This window comes from Eufriesea mexicana, unplaced genomic scaffold (assembly GCF_001483705.2).
Source record: "Eufriesea mexicana isolate 0111107269 unplaced genomic scaffold, ASM148370v2 scaffold1357, whole genome shotgun sequence".
NCBI classification, from domain to species: Eukaryota; Metazoa; Arthropoda; class Insecta; order Hymenoptera; family Apidae; genus Eufriesea; species Eufriesea mexicana.
The window spans coordinates 1737098-1752083 of NW_016909472.1; the positions used below are offsets into that span (position 1 = coordinate 1737098).

Sequence of the window (14986 nt, forward strand, 5' to 3'; positions counted from 1 at the left end):
ATATTCGAGTTGTTCCAGTGAAATTTATATTCGAGTTGTATTCAAGAACTCGATGGATAACGGAAAGAAGACGTACACGTTAATCCAGCCCCGAAGTTGTGTGACAGGCGACAAAAGGTGAACGGGTTGAACGATGAACGCAACAAAAACTGTTTGTGAACGTCGGTCGAGTGGCAATGGAGGTTAGAAGCGCGAGTGTACGGTGCGCGCAGCAGCATTTTTCGCGGTGACACGCCGAAGAAATTCAGGGGCATCGGGAGCCCCACATGGGAGGAGGGTTTTGGAGGCTGAGTAGGGAGCTTGCGCCTAGCCAGGCCGACTGGTTCGAGCTTGCGAGCTTTCGAGCAGCAGCCAGTCGCCGGCTGCCGGGCCACGACCTCGCATCTCGTCTGGTTCGTACCCTTTTTCCGAAAGAAGCATCGCAACCACGCTTCTCCGCATCGCATCTGGTGTTTCGTTTCGTATTTCCGACTCGTCGCAAGTTCAAACATCTCCGCGATTCTATTTATCCGTTCGAGCATCTGTTTTCGTCTCTGCCAGTGTCGAACGCCTCGTAGCGAAGAACTATCGAACTTCATCCTTCTTCGTCCGCCTCTCTCCCATAGTCACGAGACAAAGGGCCCCGGGCAACAGTGTGAAAGTGGAACGTAATCTCGGACAGTGCAACGCAGTTCGTTTCGGTCGTAGTGTCGTACAATTTACGGAGATTTCGGCATGGCGAATGGGTGACGACCACGAGACTCGTGATTCGCCGTGGGTTCACGCTGTTTTTCGGCAACGGGGGAACCATGTGAGGTTACGACCATGAGGGTAAGTCGACCGTGAAATATTTACCTAGTTACTTCTATATCTTATGCCCCGCGAGTTCCGCGCGTATAGTCTGCTCTCGCATCGGAACGTAGCTCGTGCATCGCTGTCACGTGATCCGTATCGGGATCGAACCGGATTGGTCAGCGTGCAGTAGGAAAACGAGCGAGTTAGACGAAAGTTCGACGGGACGTCAGCGCGAATTTTCTGTATTACCGCGTTTGCTCTCTACGTATTACAGTTTAAGCCCACCCGTTGCGCGCGCTGATTTATCGCGCGCTCAACGGGCCACGCAGCTTTGGACTGTAATTATTTTCACGTGACTGCTGTCAGGATTAAACTCTCGCCTCCGATAGGACGTGTTTTTCCGTTACCTCGTGCTAGCCGCGTGTTAGTTCGCCCATCAATTTATGCCTTTTCCCTTTTTCAACGTCGGATAAAGTTTTTCGCTTTTTCGATGAACTTGGTCCTTTTCACGGTTATTCGTGTACCGTTTTTCGTGCAGTAATTAAGTGCACCGGGGGTCGCGATGCGCCTCGTGTCTTCCAAATTGGATTGTCAGTGAATAATAGGCGCATTATCGAGTCGTCTCGCGGCGCTGTGTTTCGCTGAGAATTTACCCAGCGAAATCGCGACCCTGTAAATTTGTATGCCCTTCTGGAAGCTTCCCGTCGCTCGTGTCCGGGATTTTTAATCCGAAAAGTCGCGGAATCTCGATAAGCACGCTGAAAGTATAGAGGGAGCTAGAAACCTCGGAAATTAGTTCATTACATCAGCGTCATAAATTTCAACTCCTTGGACATCCTCGCGCTATATTTTCCCGAGCTTCGTTAACGTTCCCGCGTCTCTTAGTTGTCACCGTCTTACGTCGAACATTTTCAAGAATAATTTGCAAGAATAATTTGCAAGAAAATCTTTCCAGAATAAGTTTTCCCGAATGAAGTTCCCGGATAATATACTTTCAAGAATAAATTTCGCGAGGATGATCGCGCGGCGGAAGGAGCATTTTTAAAGAGAATTATAGCTCGCGAAAGTAGCTTAGAATCATTAATTGTGGATTTAATTTCGCTTTGTTAGAGACTTCGTCAGCGAGGGCGAGTTGCAGCCCTAAGGGTGCTAAGAGATTTATTATGCGCAGAAAATGGCGTGGTTAATAGAAGGGACATAATATATTCCTGGTAAAGACGTTATTTCATTATTATCCGACAACGTAAACTCTGGGTGAGAATATATTCCAACCACTTTCGCGGCATAATCTCACGGTATCGCTAACATTCGTTGTTTATTTATACTCGCGTTTATTATGTAACCCCGATATTTCATTCGTCGTAACAACGAGCTCCCGTAAAATCAACTCGCAATCCTCGTTATCGCGGCCATTTTCGATGACTTACGTTTCTAGTCCTTTCATAACAATCTTGGTACATATTTGCCTTTCTTCTGTGAAAATTAAACTCGTTCCCTCCGTTCAGCAGTATTTTCCACGAACGCCAAGTTTATACGCGTCATTCAAGATCGTCCGCCATGAAAATTAATCTCAACTCGCCGTTTGAAATTTTTCTACGCGGAAATTAAACTCGCATCCAGCCTCTTAAACTTTCAAAATATCAAACTCCTACCCCCCCGTTACAAATTTTCCTGCGTAAAGATTAAATTCGTCGTTGCTCAATTTTCTTGCGCGAGAATTAAGCTCGTATCCGCCATTTTTAATTTCCTGCCGTGAGGATTAATCTCAATAACCGTCATTTAAAATCTTCATCCGGGAAGATTGAAATTACCCAAAGCTCGCCGATGGATATAAATTTCCGGTATTAAACATCGGAAACGATCGCTCGGAAGTGGTAGAAAAATCGTCGCGTATTTGCGAGGTAAACGAAATCCTGCTGGTTCGATTAAATCTATGACGAGATAGCGGCCGCTTAATTGGTGTTTTCCCAAGGAAAATACAGGAATCAATCGGAGGGTATCGAGGCACGAGGAGGGAAACGGCACTTCTAATTTTCACGTAGTCACGATTTCCGAGCAGGGTTTATTGTCTTCGTCGGAGGGAATCGCTAGCGACTGGAAAATTAATTCTTGTTATCGATCAACCGGGACGCGATCCGTCTGCGGCTTTGTTTCGGTCGGAAAGTCGCCTTCTCCACGGGAAAACGCCCGAAATCTTCGCCGAGATAGCCCAGAGGTCTAGCTAATCTCGCGAGTCGACGAATAATCTCGCCAAAACTTTTTCCCCTCGTCGGTCACGGGGTAACGAATTATCTCGAAAAATGAACGATAACGCGAAGCAGCTGCGATTTCGAGCGGGGAACTCGAAAATATGGCGCGTGTTTGTAAATTTCTGAATCAAAAATTCCGAGAAGTTGCTGTGAACAGCAAGTTCGCAACGGTGCGTTTACTAACTCCAGATTTGAGAAATTTAATTGAGAAACAGAAATATCGAATATCAATTTTTGGAATTACTTGTTAATTTGATAAAATAATTCGTAAATTGCGTAAAAAGAAAAATATTTCCCTTTATTTCGAATAACTCGAGTATTAAATTTGGCAACGAATTCCGCTAATTTTTGCCACGCTTATGGCTACGTTGGCGCCACCTTTGTTTTAAAATTATTTTCCGTAATTCGTCGATGTTTCCGAGTTGCTGGTTGTTTTTATAATCGGTTGAAATTGTCGCCAACAATTTTGCACGATATTTAAATTCGCTGAGCAAATTTGCCGGGTTAAATATTCTTCCGCGAGAAGCACCGTTCATCGATTTTAACACAGAGAGCGATATTATCCCGGTGCAATGCAACTGGTCATACTTTTATTATTAAATATACCCTTTTATTTTATATAAACAGATATGTATGCTCTCGACGTCCCTATTTTACAATTATTCTGATAAATTAAAACGGGAGATCGGAAAAATCAATTCGACGATTACGAGCTTGCGAAAAACGATATTTACACGAATTCAACGTGTTTAGAACTTGATATTTTTTCGCGTACGTGTGTACATATCGCACGAACGAACCCGATGATACAAAATAATCCAGGAAAGGAAACGTCTTATCTCATAACCGAAGCAAAGTTCCACGAAATTCCAATTTCGACTCGTTAACAGATTCTTAAGATCCCGCGAGAACTTTCGTCATGCACCTCGTGGTACCGCAATTACCGGAGTCACATGGTGGTATTAAGCGCTATACAAAACACTGAAAGGAGCGTGGAACTCGTGGAGGGAAAAATTTCGTCGATAGACAAAACCATATAAGGAAGCTCTGCAGCTTCTACAACCCCAACTCGCCAGGGTTGGAAGTTTGCGTCGGGCCACCGGCTCCGAGACAAGTTCTTTCCAAGTTTCGTTTACCGAGGAAACTCGGCAAATTCGATTAACAATCACCCCGTTTCCAGCAGGCGAGCTTTTAATTGAAAGATTGCGTAGTTAACGTCTCGGGAATATGCTCGATCGACTGTTCGGTTTACTCGAGAGTTTCCAGAGGGTTCGATTAACCCCGTGGTCCCGGACCAGCGGCGATCCATCTTCGAAATTCGATGGATTTTTCCCTGCTATCGTCCAGCTGATTTCCGCTTCGGAAATTCTCGCGGCGATGGAGAAAGAGGAAAAATGGCAGGGAAAAGGAGGGGAAAAAGAAAGGAGAAGAAGGGAAAACGAGGAACGACAATGGACGCTGGCCATGTGAACGCCGGAGGAGACAAAACGATGGTAACCTCGTGCGAAACACGGGGAATTCCGCGATGACAGCCGCGTTATTTCTCATTTACGAAACGAGACAGCCTCGTCGGCTCTCGCGCAAGTCATTTCAAACAATTTTCTTACACGCTCGTAAACTTAGCTAGCTGCGAACGAACCTATGAAAATACCAAGCGACACGCGTTTCCCGGACTGACAATTCTCTTCCCGTCCCCCCTTTGATCCGTGTGTCGATGGTGGAATTAACGTGCTCGCGTTCCATCGGGACGATTATTTTTCTTTAACCACGCCTTATTTTCCTTTAATCTTGCCGCACATTAGTTTTTAATATCGCCACTATCGGCAGCAAAATATTTTCCCTGCCTCGTATCTCTGTGTTCCGGTTATCGTTTGTGAAATTTCTCTTTTATACCTGGTGGTATGACAACTGCTGGTACAAGATAAAAGGCACGGGTCTGCGGGGAAAAGGTAAAATGGTACTTCCTAGAACGATGCGTTTTCATACCGAGCTTCGCTTTTGAATAATTTCGTATTAAAGATTCGTAACATTCCCGTATGCGATACTTTGACATGGTACCATTTACGGTTGATGACGAAACAAAATCGGACGCTACTTCAGAAAAATTTCATCAAAAGACTCTGATTTTAATAAAAATTTATGTTCAATATGAGCGAAGTCAACGATTGAAGTCCTGAGGATTTTCTCGTTCCTTAAATGGGACTTCATGTGGAAAAATTGGAGGACCTCGCGATGGAGCACGAGGAATTAAACGTGTTTTATTCGGGCAATTTATATTATTCAAATTGCTTTTCCATATTTTGTATGTTACACGTATACTTCCGAATAAACGTTGAAATAAAATTATTTTTTGATCGAACGTTTATTAATTTCGATATCGTTGGAAATATTTTCCACCCTTTTGCCGACATAATCGAATCCCGTGTGTTACACACCTGTGAGCATGTCCCGTTTTCAAACATTCGGATATTTACCGTGCTCCATACGAAAAAGAGAAAAATCGTGAAAATATATTTATAATTTATTGTTTCGGATAAATTCGTCCCTTTTTGATCAGTACCATTGGTACAGTAACAACATGTCTACCGAAAATATTTTCATGCGTTCAACAATCTCGTTTCGCTGTTGCCTTCTATTTTATTTACAAATATAATTAAATATTTGCACAGAGTAATTCGAAAAAGAGATACTTGCCTTGCCGAATTTCGTTTGGCAATCGCGATACAGCCACGAGTTGGCTATATCGAATTAGAGTATTCGCGGAAGTGTGTCGACGGGAATTCTTGGAGCAGACGCACTTCGCTTCGACAAAACGAAAATTTTCCTTTGTACCAGCTTCTGTGACATTTCCATCGAGCGGGACCTTTGCATCCGGAACGGACGAATCGCGTCATTTTCTTCCCTTTGCGCTCTGTTTCGTATCATCGGGAAACGATTTCGTCGATTATTTATCCGACGCGAAATCGAACGCTCGGATCTATCGCTTTGCAGAGCTTGCCGATGAAATTCTAATTTCTGCAATTATTTATACACGCGTTCGCTGACAATTTCCTCGATATATATTATAATCATTTATGAATGTTTGCGTAGTAGGTAAATATTCGTACCATTAATAAAGCAAGCCTATACAGTGCCGCATAATGATCTTCGCGTTTTAATCGCTCCTCTTTAATCTTTCTCCTCTATAATTGCTGGAAAATTGGCAATTCGTAAAATTCCACGCGCAGAAAATGAATAATAATTTAACAAACGAAAAAAGGGAATCGCGATCGTCCCCTTCTGTCATTGCTAGAAAATACAGTGCGCGTAAAATTCCGCGAACCGAGAATGAATAATAATCTCGACAAAGGGGAAGAAAAAAGATAGATAAATAAGCGAATAAATAATTGCTCGGGGTTTCCGATAATGGGACGAAGTAATTCGCGGGAAAAACGCGAAAGCGTTAATATAGCAGGAGTAAGGATTTATTCGGTTGCCTGGTGCAACGTTTACGATGGCTCGTGAAATTTTACACGTCGATCGCAGGCAGCAGCGTTATAATAAATTTCCACGGACGTGTCGCACAAATTTCGCGTTTCCCTTCGCGACAGACCTCGATTTCCGGTTCTTGTTCAGCCCCGTGTACGCATCGCGGGGCAGGAACGTCGATCGATCAACCTCGATAATTAATGATGTCCATTTCTAATTATCCGTGTCCCTGTTGATCAGTATTCGTGCTTTCCGTTCGATCGAACCGATCGAACGTTGTTAGAACGCGGCCCGCGTGGATCATCTTGAATCGATCGTGCTCGAGTAAGTTTCAGCCGATCGAGTATCACGAATCGAAGCTTTCCGCGATATTTCCGGGCTGAAAATGCGTCGAGATTCGAACGGGAAACGTGCTTCTCGCGGTATCGGAAAAATGCATCGCGATCGAACCGATTCGACGTAATAGCTACATAATTCTCGCGAGACGATCGTTAAAGCTACAGTTTTTTCCCTTTTTCTCCATTCCCTGTTTTTCCCCCTGGTTTGGAATTCGGTATGACCATGCTCGAGTATGGGAAAAAAGAAACGCCTCTAATGATACGCGGAATCGCTGAAATTTGAATTTCAAGCGCAGATACGACAGGATACGTTAATGCACGCGTGTTGTAAATTACGCTGACCCGCGAGCATTTGCATTTTTATCGTAATAGTTGGTGAATTCGTTCGTCGCTATGACTCGCAATTTTTCAAACGTCCAATTGATATTATAGAGTAAGGGAGAGTCATATCTCGCGAGACGTAGATCATTCGCTGACTCGGATTGCCGATCTCTGCTTCCGTCATTGATCCCCTGGCAAATTGCGCCAACTTCTTCCGAATGAATTCCATTACTTCCAATACGTTCTTTTTCTTTTTATTTCCCTCGTTTCCTTTAAACAATATCTCCCACCGTTTCATTGCTCCTCTTGTCTTTCCTCAATGGCTTCTTTCTAATTTCAATTCGAAATAATCTAGAATTTGCGTTTCTAGTTTCAGTTCTTTTGGCCGCAACTTCAACTCTATTCGCGATCTAACGAATCACAGGGAATTCAGGTTTTCACGCGGAATTCTATAAAATTCCGTGCAGAGATACACGGATGCTCACATCCGGGATATTCAGCGACATTCTCTTCGGATATTTTCGCAATTAACGACGCGATCGTTAATACCGACGTAGCATTCGAGACCGTGATTAAACGATTCTTTAATACGTCGGTCGCCGCGGAAATAGTGGAAAATTCGTGCGCGGGCCACGTTTTCATAATCCTCTTACATTTTCAGTTAACTGGGTCGTCGGAAATTATACGTTGTTGCATTCGCGCCGATTTGTTCAGAGGAACACGACGAAAGCGCAGTTATGGCGAGCGAAAAAATAAATCGAAATCCTCCGGCAAACATTGACGAAACCGGGGGTGGATAAATAACAATTATCCGCTTATGGGAAGTACTAACCTCTCCTCTCTCTTTCTCTTCCTCTCTTCATTTTGTTCGTTAAAACACGCTTCGCGATATCGAGGGTACGCGCATATTAGCGTGGACATTGCTCGTTGTTAATAACGTTAGGACACGTTGTTGTATAGCGTTCATTCGTCCGCCCCCCTGTTGGTTTGCAGAGTGTATTCACGCTGAAGATTACCGTTACCGAACAAACAGTTGAAAATCTCGATGTTTATTAAAACCGAAATGCTGCAGTACGGTGTTTGTATTAAAGGAGAAACTCGGTGAAATAAAATCCGCGGGATTTAAAATAAACCCTCGTACTTACACGCGATTTCCGGCCACGCGTTTCGCCATTCGTTCGCGATTTATCTAATCTCGCGAATGCTTCTCGCTGGTATCGAAATCGCGAGTGATATCCCGCGATTGGTATCGCTTCGTTCGATGAAACGCGAGAATTCTCCACCCTTTCGCTGCTTTCTGCCATTGTAAATCCACGATTACTCCGTATTTGCGTAAAATTGAATTTCACGTAAGAATCGATGAAAATCAATGGGAAATTGTAATCTCGCGGATCGACGAATTCCATATGGAACGAAATATCGTCCGTCGAGCGAAAATTATTAAACAGTGCAGCACGATGCTAATGACGAGCTAATACCCTTACTGCTAGATCTCGATAATTTTAATGGAACACGCGTCGACGTGATTATCCCGCGTAAAGGCTGACGAATTATCGAAAGGAGGGTTTTACCCCCGGTGATCCGAGGCAGGGGCGATCACTTTTGTCGGATTTGCATGTTTAATGCAATCATGCTAATCGATGAAAAAAGAAAGTTTCCCCGACACGGAGAGTAGCAAGCGGGATGGAAGAGGGTAGAATGGATGGAAAAGGATTATAAGAGGGACGCTTGCAAGCTCTCCGGAGAACTGCGACGAGCATCCTGTAACCGGCTGAAACGTCCGGATCGCGCGAAAACTTTCCCGAATATTCGCGTTACAACGGCGGGGGAGATGGTGGGACGGGCAATATTTAAATTCATGGCAATCAGATCCGATTGAAAAGTTCAACGTGACCCCGAACTTTGCCATAGTTATCGCCGTGGAACGTGAAAGAAATGAAGAAGAACGCCGGGAACGTCCGCCGCGTATCCTCGACACGTTAAAGGCCGAGTTTAAGGGGATTGCACGACGAAGGATTTACTCCATCTTTCTTTCCAATATACCTATTTTCCAATTTCGAATTAAGTCGCAGAGATTTCTTGCTAAATTAACGGTTGAACTCGTCGCTTGGTAATTCTTTTTGAGGAAGAGACAAAAAGAGAAAATAAGATATATTTTCCTGTAAAAATTGAAAAATATATATCGATTAAGAAACGAGTGTACGTTTTTATAAAAATATTATTACAGGGAAATTTATTATTTCTCATTTTTACACGAATATTTTCTACTTTCTATTATTACCAATGTTTCAAATAGAGTCTATTGTATTCGTTACCTCGATATCGAATTTTGGTAAGAATAAAATTATTTGAAAGCATTTTAAACAAGTTATTTCGTCTATCTGTTGTGCTTTTATTACGATGAGTGCGTTTCATTCTTCAAACAATTCTGGAATAGGATTTCCCCGTAGGAGGATTAATAAAGCCTTTATCTCTGAATAAATATCGACGATACTTCGTGACCCGAATATAATTCTCATTACCAAGAAACGTATATCCGATTGAATTTAATACGCGATGTAATGTTTCCTATTTGTTCGCTCGCAGGATTGTTACATGGATGTTGGTTCCAGAAATTAGCGATCGCTCGAGATATTTCCAAATCAAGTTACCTCGGCGATTCGATGTATCGTTGTACATCGCGATGCTTATATTCGATTTCGCGTTTGAAAGCGAGTCATTCGGTTCTCGTTGGTCTCATCGCGTTATTCTTACATTAATATTTGCGCCAATAATCGTGGCAATATTCGAGATAATTTCTTCCGCATTTTAAGTCCGAGTACGACCGCCCTTGGCGCGATCGATATTACTCGACCAATGCTGACGAAATCGCATTACCGAGCAAAAGGCGAAATCGAGTTCGAGACGAGGCGATTGAAATCAGATGAAAACGAATCATCCAGGTATACGGATATCCAATCCCCTTAATGGAATCAGGTTTAAAAACTAGCATCGAAAACAAATCATACTTCGAGGAGAAACGTTATTCGCCATACTTCCCGATACGTTTTCGTTCCCAAAAGAATACTCGAGAGGCAGAGAACCGCGGTTCGAATACGTTTTCAACGTATTTCATACTTCTGTGCCATCGAGAAGAGTCATCTCGAGTGAAATTACCATTAAGCGAGGCAGGGTTAAACGCGAGAGAAGATCAAAGTGGTGGAGATTTTAATTAAATATTCAAATGTACTCCTCGAATTTAAAGTTCCGCTGAAATCTTCCGTTTGAGAAAATAAAAATGCGAATTTCGACACGGAAGTTCCTACGATGTGTTCATCAACGGGCCCAGCAGGAAATCGCGTTTACGTCGTTGAAGGAAATTTAATTTCAATCTTAAGCCTCTGCCGTTCTATATCGACTTGGACTCGACATTCTGCTCCGATTTAATTTCGCAAAAATATACCGACGCAAACGCGTGAATTAGAGAAATACGAAAACGCAATCCAGGTTCTCGATTACACACCGGTCGTGATAAAGCGTCGACCGCGACCTGCACCGCGAACGTTTGAGAAATTTTCCTCTGCTATCTTACGAAAATTTCACCGCAATTTTTCCCATCGCCGAAATACGTAATTGCGCGTGATTACGCGAGCGGCGAGAATATTTTCGCGCAAAGGGGTTGCGAGCGGCGCGGCGGGGTAAGAAAGATGGTAATGGCATGAGGGCAAGTGACAGCGGGCGGAATAATGAGAAAATATAATATCCACGGTGGAATTCCATTTTTAATTTTACGGCAGAGAAACTCGATTGAAAAGTCTCGGGATCTCGATTGGAGAACCGGGCCGTGACTCTAACGGGAAATAACGAAGAGTAATGAGAAAGGGAAGGGTGGTTCTAGGGTGGAAAACGAAATAATAGAGAGCACGGGAACGTACACACGATGGCCGAACGAATAATAACCGAATCAGAGGAGCTCGATGAGTATCGGAGGAAGCCATTATCGAATACGCTGGGTTTGCTAACAAGCGCGGTGTAAGGCTCGTCTTTTGTTCGTCTTTTCCCTAGAATCGATCGCGTGGCACCTCGATGAGAAACCAACGGACTAATTAAACCACTCGCTAAGAGGATCCCAAGTGAAATTACACTCGGCGATGCGAGAGACAACTTTGGTATATCCTGCGACTTTTGTATCGACAATTGCCGCTTCACGATTCGAACATCGCCGAAAGTTCAAAGGCTCGATCTCGAAAGCTCGAACGTGCAGATTTACCGAAGGATTCGACAAGGGGAACGCGACCGATTAAGGTATAAAATATCCCGAGAGGATCACGATCCAGTGGGATATTATTCTACGTAGAAAAATAAGTCTGAAACGTAGAACAAAGTTTTCTCGTCTGAAGCCGCCTCGGTTTGGAGAAAAATCGAGTTTAAGTAGGGAGTCACGCAGTGCGCGTCTACCTGACGAATCTTCAAACTCGATTTTCTCGAGAACGAAGCTTCAAACGAAAAAATTTCGTTGTTTTCTTTCGACTTCGTATTGCACGTGGAATTTCAGAGCCTGCACGTTTGTGTCGCATTCGAGGACGGCAAAATATTGATATAAACTACTGTGGCGAGCAATAGGTTCACACCTTTGCCAATAAATGAATTCCTACTTTAACCCTCTGATCTATAATCACGAGTGAGGCTCGTGGTAAGAAATTTGTGACATAAGCGGAAACCACGAGTCTGACTCGTGGTAAGAAATTTGTGACATAAGCGGAAACCACGAGTATGACTCGTGGTGAGAAATTTGCGCCATTAACAATACGCAGGTGTCAAAGTCGTAGTACTTCGTTGCGCCGAAATATACATGTGATGAAATGGCTGAACAGCTGAATGGCACGGCGCGCGACGGACTTTCTTGTTTACTATGGCTCGCGCAATCGGCGGATACCGTGTAGGCCAAGGGGTTAAGGAGGTTTGAGGACTTTCTCGCAAGTCCTCGGTGAATCCTCGATCTCCGATAAATAAAAATTCCTATACTACCTAAGTATCCCTGGTCTAAGTCAGTGTCTGCTAGAAAGCCCTACTGACGAGTCCACTAATAGGCCCAGGACGAAACGCATCCCTTTCCTACGTCCTTCTACCTGCTACCCTCTCACGCGCAACAACCAAGGGGATATCAACCCGCAGCACCGTAGGAACGACACAACCCATCATCGCAACCCCCGTTGGAGACGACCCCCCACGCTACAATAATAATAAAATAAAACGATCTAATTCGTTACCATATACAATAGCGAAATTAATTCGCGAACCCTTCGTGTTACGAGACGAAAGATACGTAACTTGACCCAAGAAACGCGTCGAAATTCGTTCGACTGACCAGCCAAAACGGGGAGAAATTCGTTAGCAGATAGAAACGAGCATTCGCATGGAAAAATGCGAGATGTACGTGACGGTTTTCCGTAAAGCTGATCGAAGGAGAGCACCTGGAGCGTCTGCCAGGAGGAAGTGGTGGTAGAAGTAAGTGGCGGGATAAATAAAAGCGTGGAAGAAAGGGGTGGATGGGGGTGGAGCGCGGTGTTTGCATAATATATGAAAATTTCGAAGACACCCTTTCAGGGAATCATAAGATCGCGAAGAAAGGGGAAAAAGGGACGACGTGGGTGGGTGTAGCGAAACGGCGTGAATGCGGGTCGAAAGAATAAAGAGGGTTGGCTCGCGAGAGCCGAGCCGAGTGAGTGAATTTGCGGAATCGTCGGGACGGGTCACACGGTGCTTCGTAGCCTTCGGTCGACTTGTTTCGAAAGTTCTTTCTTACTTATTCATGAACCGCGGCCGTGTAGATGCAGCCGGCCGCGAAATATACCTGGAAAAAGATTTTCGTCGCGGCGCATCATTATGGAAATCCATTACAACTGTAACGTCGAATTTCGCGGATTTCCACGCGGTGGAATTTCACGCCAATCTAAACGCCTCACCCTTCACCCCGGGGTGAAATTCAATTCCCCGACCGGAATCGTCGTGTACACATCTTTCGTTAGGAACTGCTTTCTCTTTCCTTTTTTCCTCTTGTTTCCACTAGCTATTTTTATTTCGTTACGTTCGAACGAAGCAGGGCCACGACGAAAATGGCAGCTCGATGTCCCAAAGCGGCGACAGAAATCAAACGAAATTGCAGATTCTCTGGTTTCAGAATGGACTAGATGGTAGCTCGATATTGGACAACGTAATCGTTCGTTCTGTAGCGAAAATTCTATCGGAGTGCAAAGATAGAACCAATGCGGGCAGCACCATCCGTTTCACGTGTCGGAACGGTGTCAAACGTGTTAATCATCGACAGACGCGTGACAATTTCAATTGGGCAAAAGTTGAACGAGACTGGTGTGAAATATATCATTCAACGCGTAAATCTTTAATTTCGCAGAGCGTTTTATCCGCATAATGAAGGTTGTTTAGGATTCTGCGAGACACGACGGAGATTCCTCTGAGCGGTTGCCTCTTTAGATTAGCCTTGGCACCTCGCGTTCCTATTTTCGTGAAAGATTCATAGCAGAATGTAGGAATAGAGTATCTCATTTATCATGTCCATGTTAATATTTAAGAAACATCTTCCGTTATTAGGAAAGAATTAGCGAAATTTTAAGTACCCTTACTCATAGAATAAAACTCGTTTGTCTAATATCGGTTATCCAAGGGTACCTAGGGTTGATTCAAAATAATTTCCGGTCCCGAATAGACTCGTTTATTCCCAAGATAGCGATTTGACGAAACGCTAGTCGCCCCATCGAAAATTTCGTCCTCGCATCTTCGCTTTTCACGAAACGATCAAGGAGAAATCGATCCCGACATCCTCACCTGCCCTCGTACCCGAAAAGAAATTCGTGCCAACGGTTGGAGCATGCAAACTCGACAGGACCCGAGTCAAGCCCCATCAAGATTCGCGTCACGTCGTAGGGCTTAATCCCGCGAAACGCTGGAAAAGTCGGTAAGTATGAATAATCGCGAGACCAGACTCGCGTTGGCTGTGCACAGCGGAGACTTTACGCTGACCACAAGCACGCCTGAAACAGGGAAACCATCTATTATGGGTCATTATGGAATCTTGATTTATAATCCCCCTCCGAACAGCTAAGATCCCAGATCAGATTTCGCTGCTTCACCACGGATACTGTAAATCCGTCTGCTTAATACACAACCATGCAAACGAATCCTTGCGTCTTCGATACCTTCGATGCCAAGATTCGATGTTAATCGATATCTTCGAATATTTTTCCGGACTAATGTCGAATTAGCTGTTGAATCGAAAATTGGGGTCCGAGAAACGATAGGAAAGGCGTTATTTTGGTAACTGTTCGTTGGAAACGGATCTGGAAAGTGTCAAAAGAGTGTTGAAAAGGTAAGTTTAGCTGTAGACAAAATAAATTTAGGATATGGGATATGAATAAATAGTTTAGGAGATACAAATTCCTAGATGGAATGCTTATATTAACATTCGATGAGAATTGGGGGTTCAGGTGAACCGCGTCAAGTATCCCCTTGACACTCTCTCAGGAGTCGGTCAGTCTCTGAAGTGAAACACTAGAAGAAATATATACCTTCCTTGAGAAATAAAAGACTTTGACAGAGAATAGTAGTTATTTTACTATTAGAATCCATAATCCCAACAATTTGTTAGTTGGAAATCTATTTGGCAATGACAACGTGCTCGTACGACTTTTAATATGACATGTTCTCCAAGAAGCTACTTGAAGATACCGCACACCAGTCTTTGTCTCTCAGTCTCCATCTTCGATAAATCCTTCGTAAACCATTCGGTTTATCAGTCATCTCACGATTTTCGAAACAATTTCGCATCCTTCTCTACGAGTT

General features: G+C 43.8%; 1 protein-coding gene across 1 annotated transcript in view; it reads left to right on the top strand.

The window, feature by feature from the left end:
* Positions 1-372: 372 nt before the first annotated feature.
* LOC108547993 (dipeptidase 1) overlaps positions 373-14986 on the top strand; it is a 158299-nt gene continuing 143685 nt past the window's right edge. Inside the window, exon 1 of the mRNA XM_017900745.1 lies at positions 373-810. Coding sequence (XP_017756234.1) covers positions 805-810 — 6 coding nt within the window. The 5' untranslated portion in view covers positions 373-804. The remainder of the gene's footprint in view (positions 811-14986) is intronic.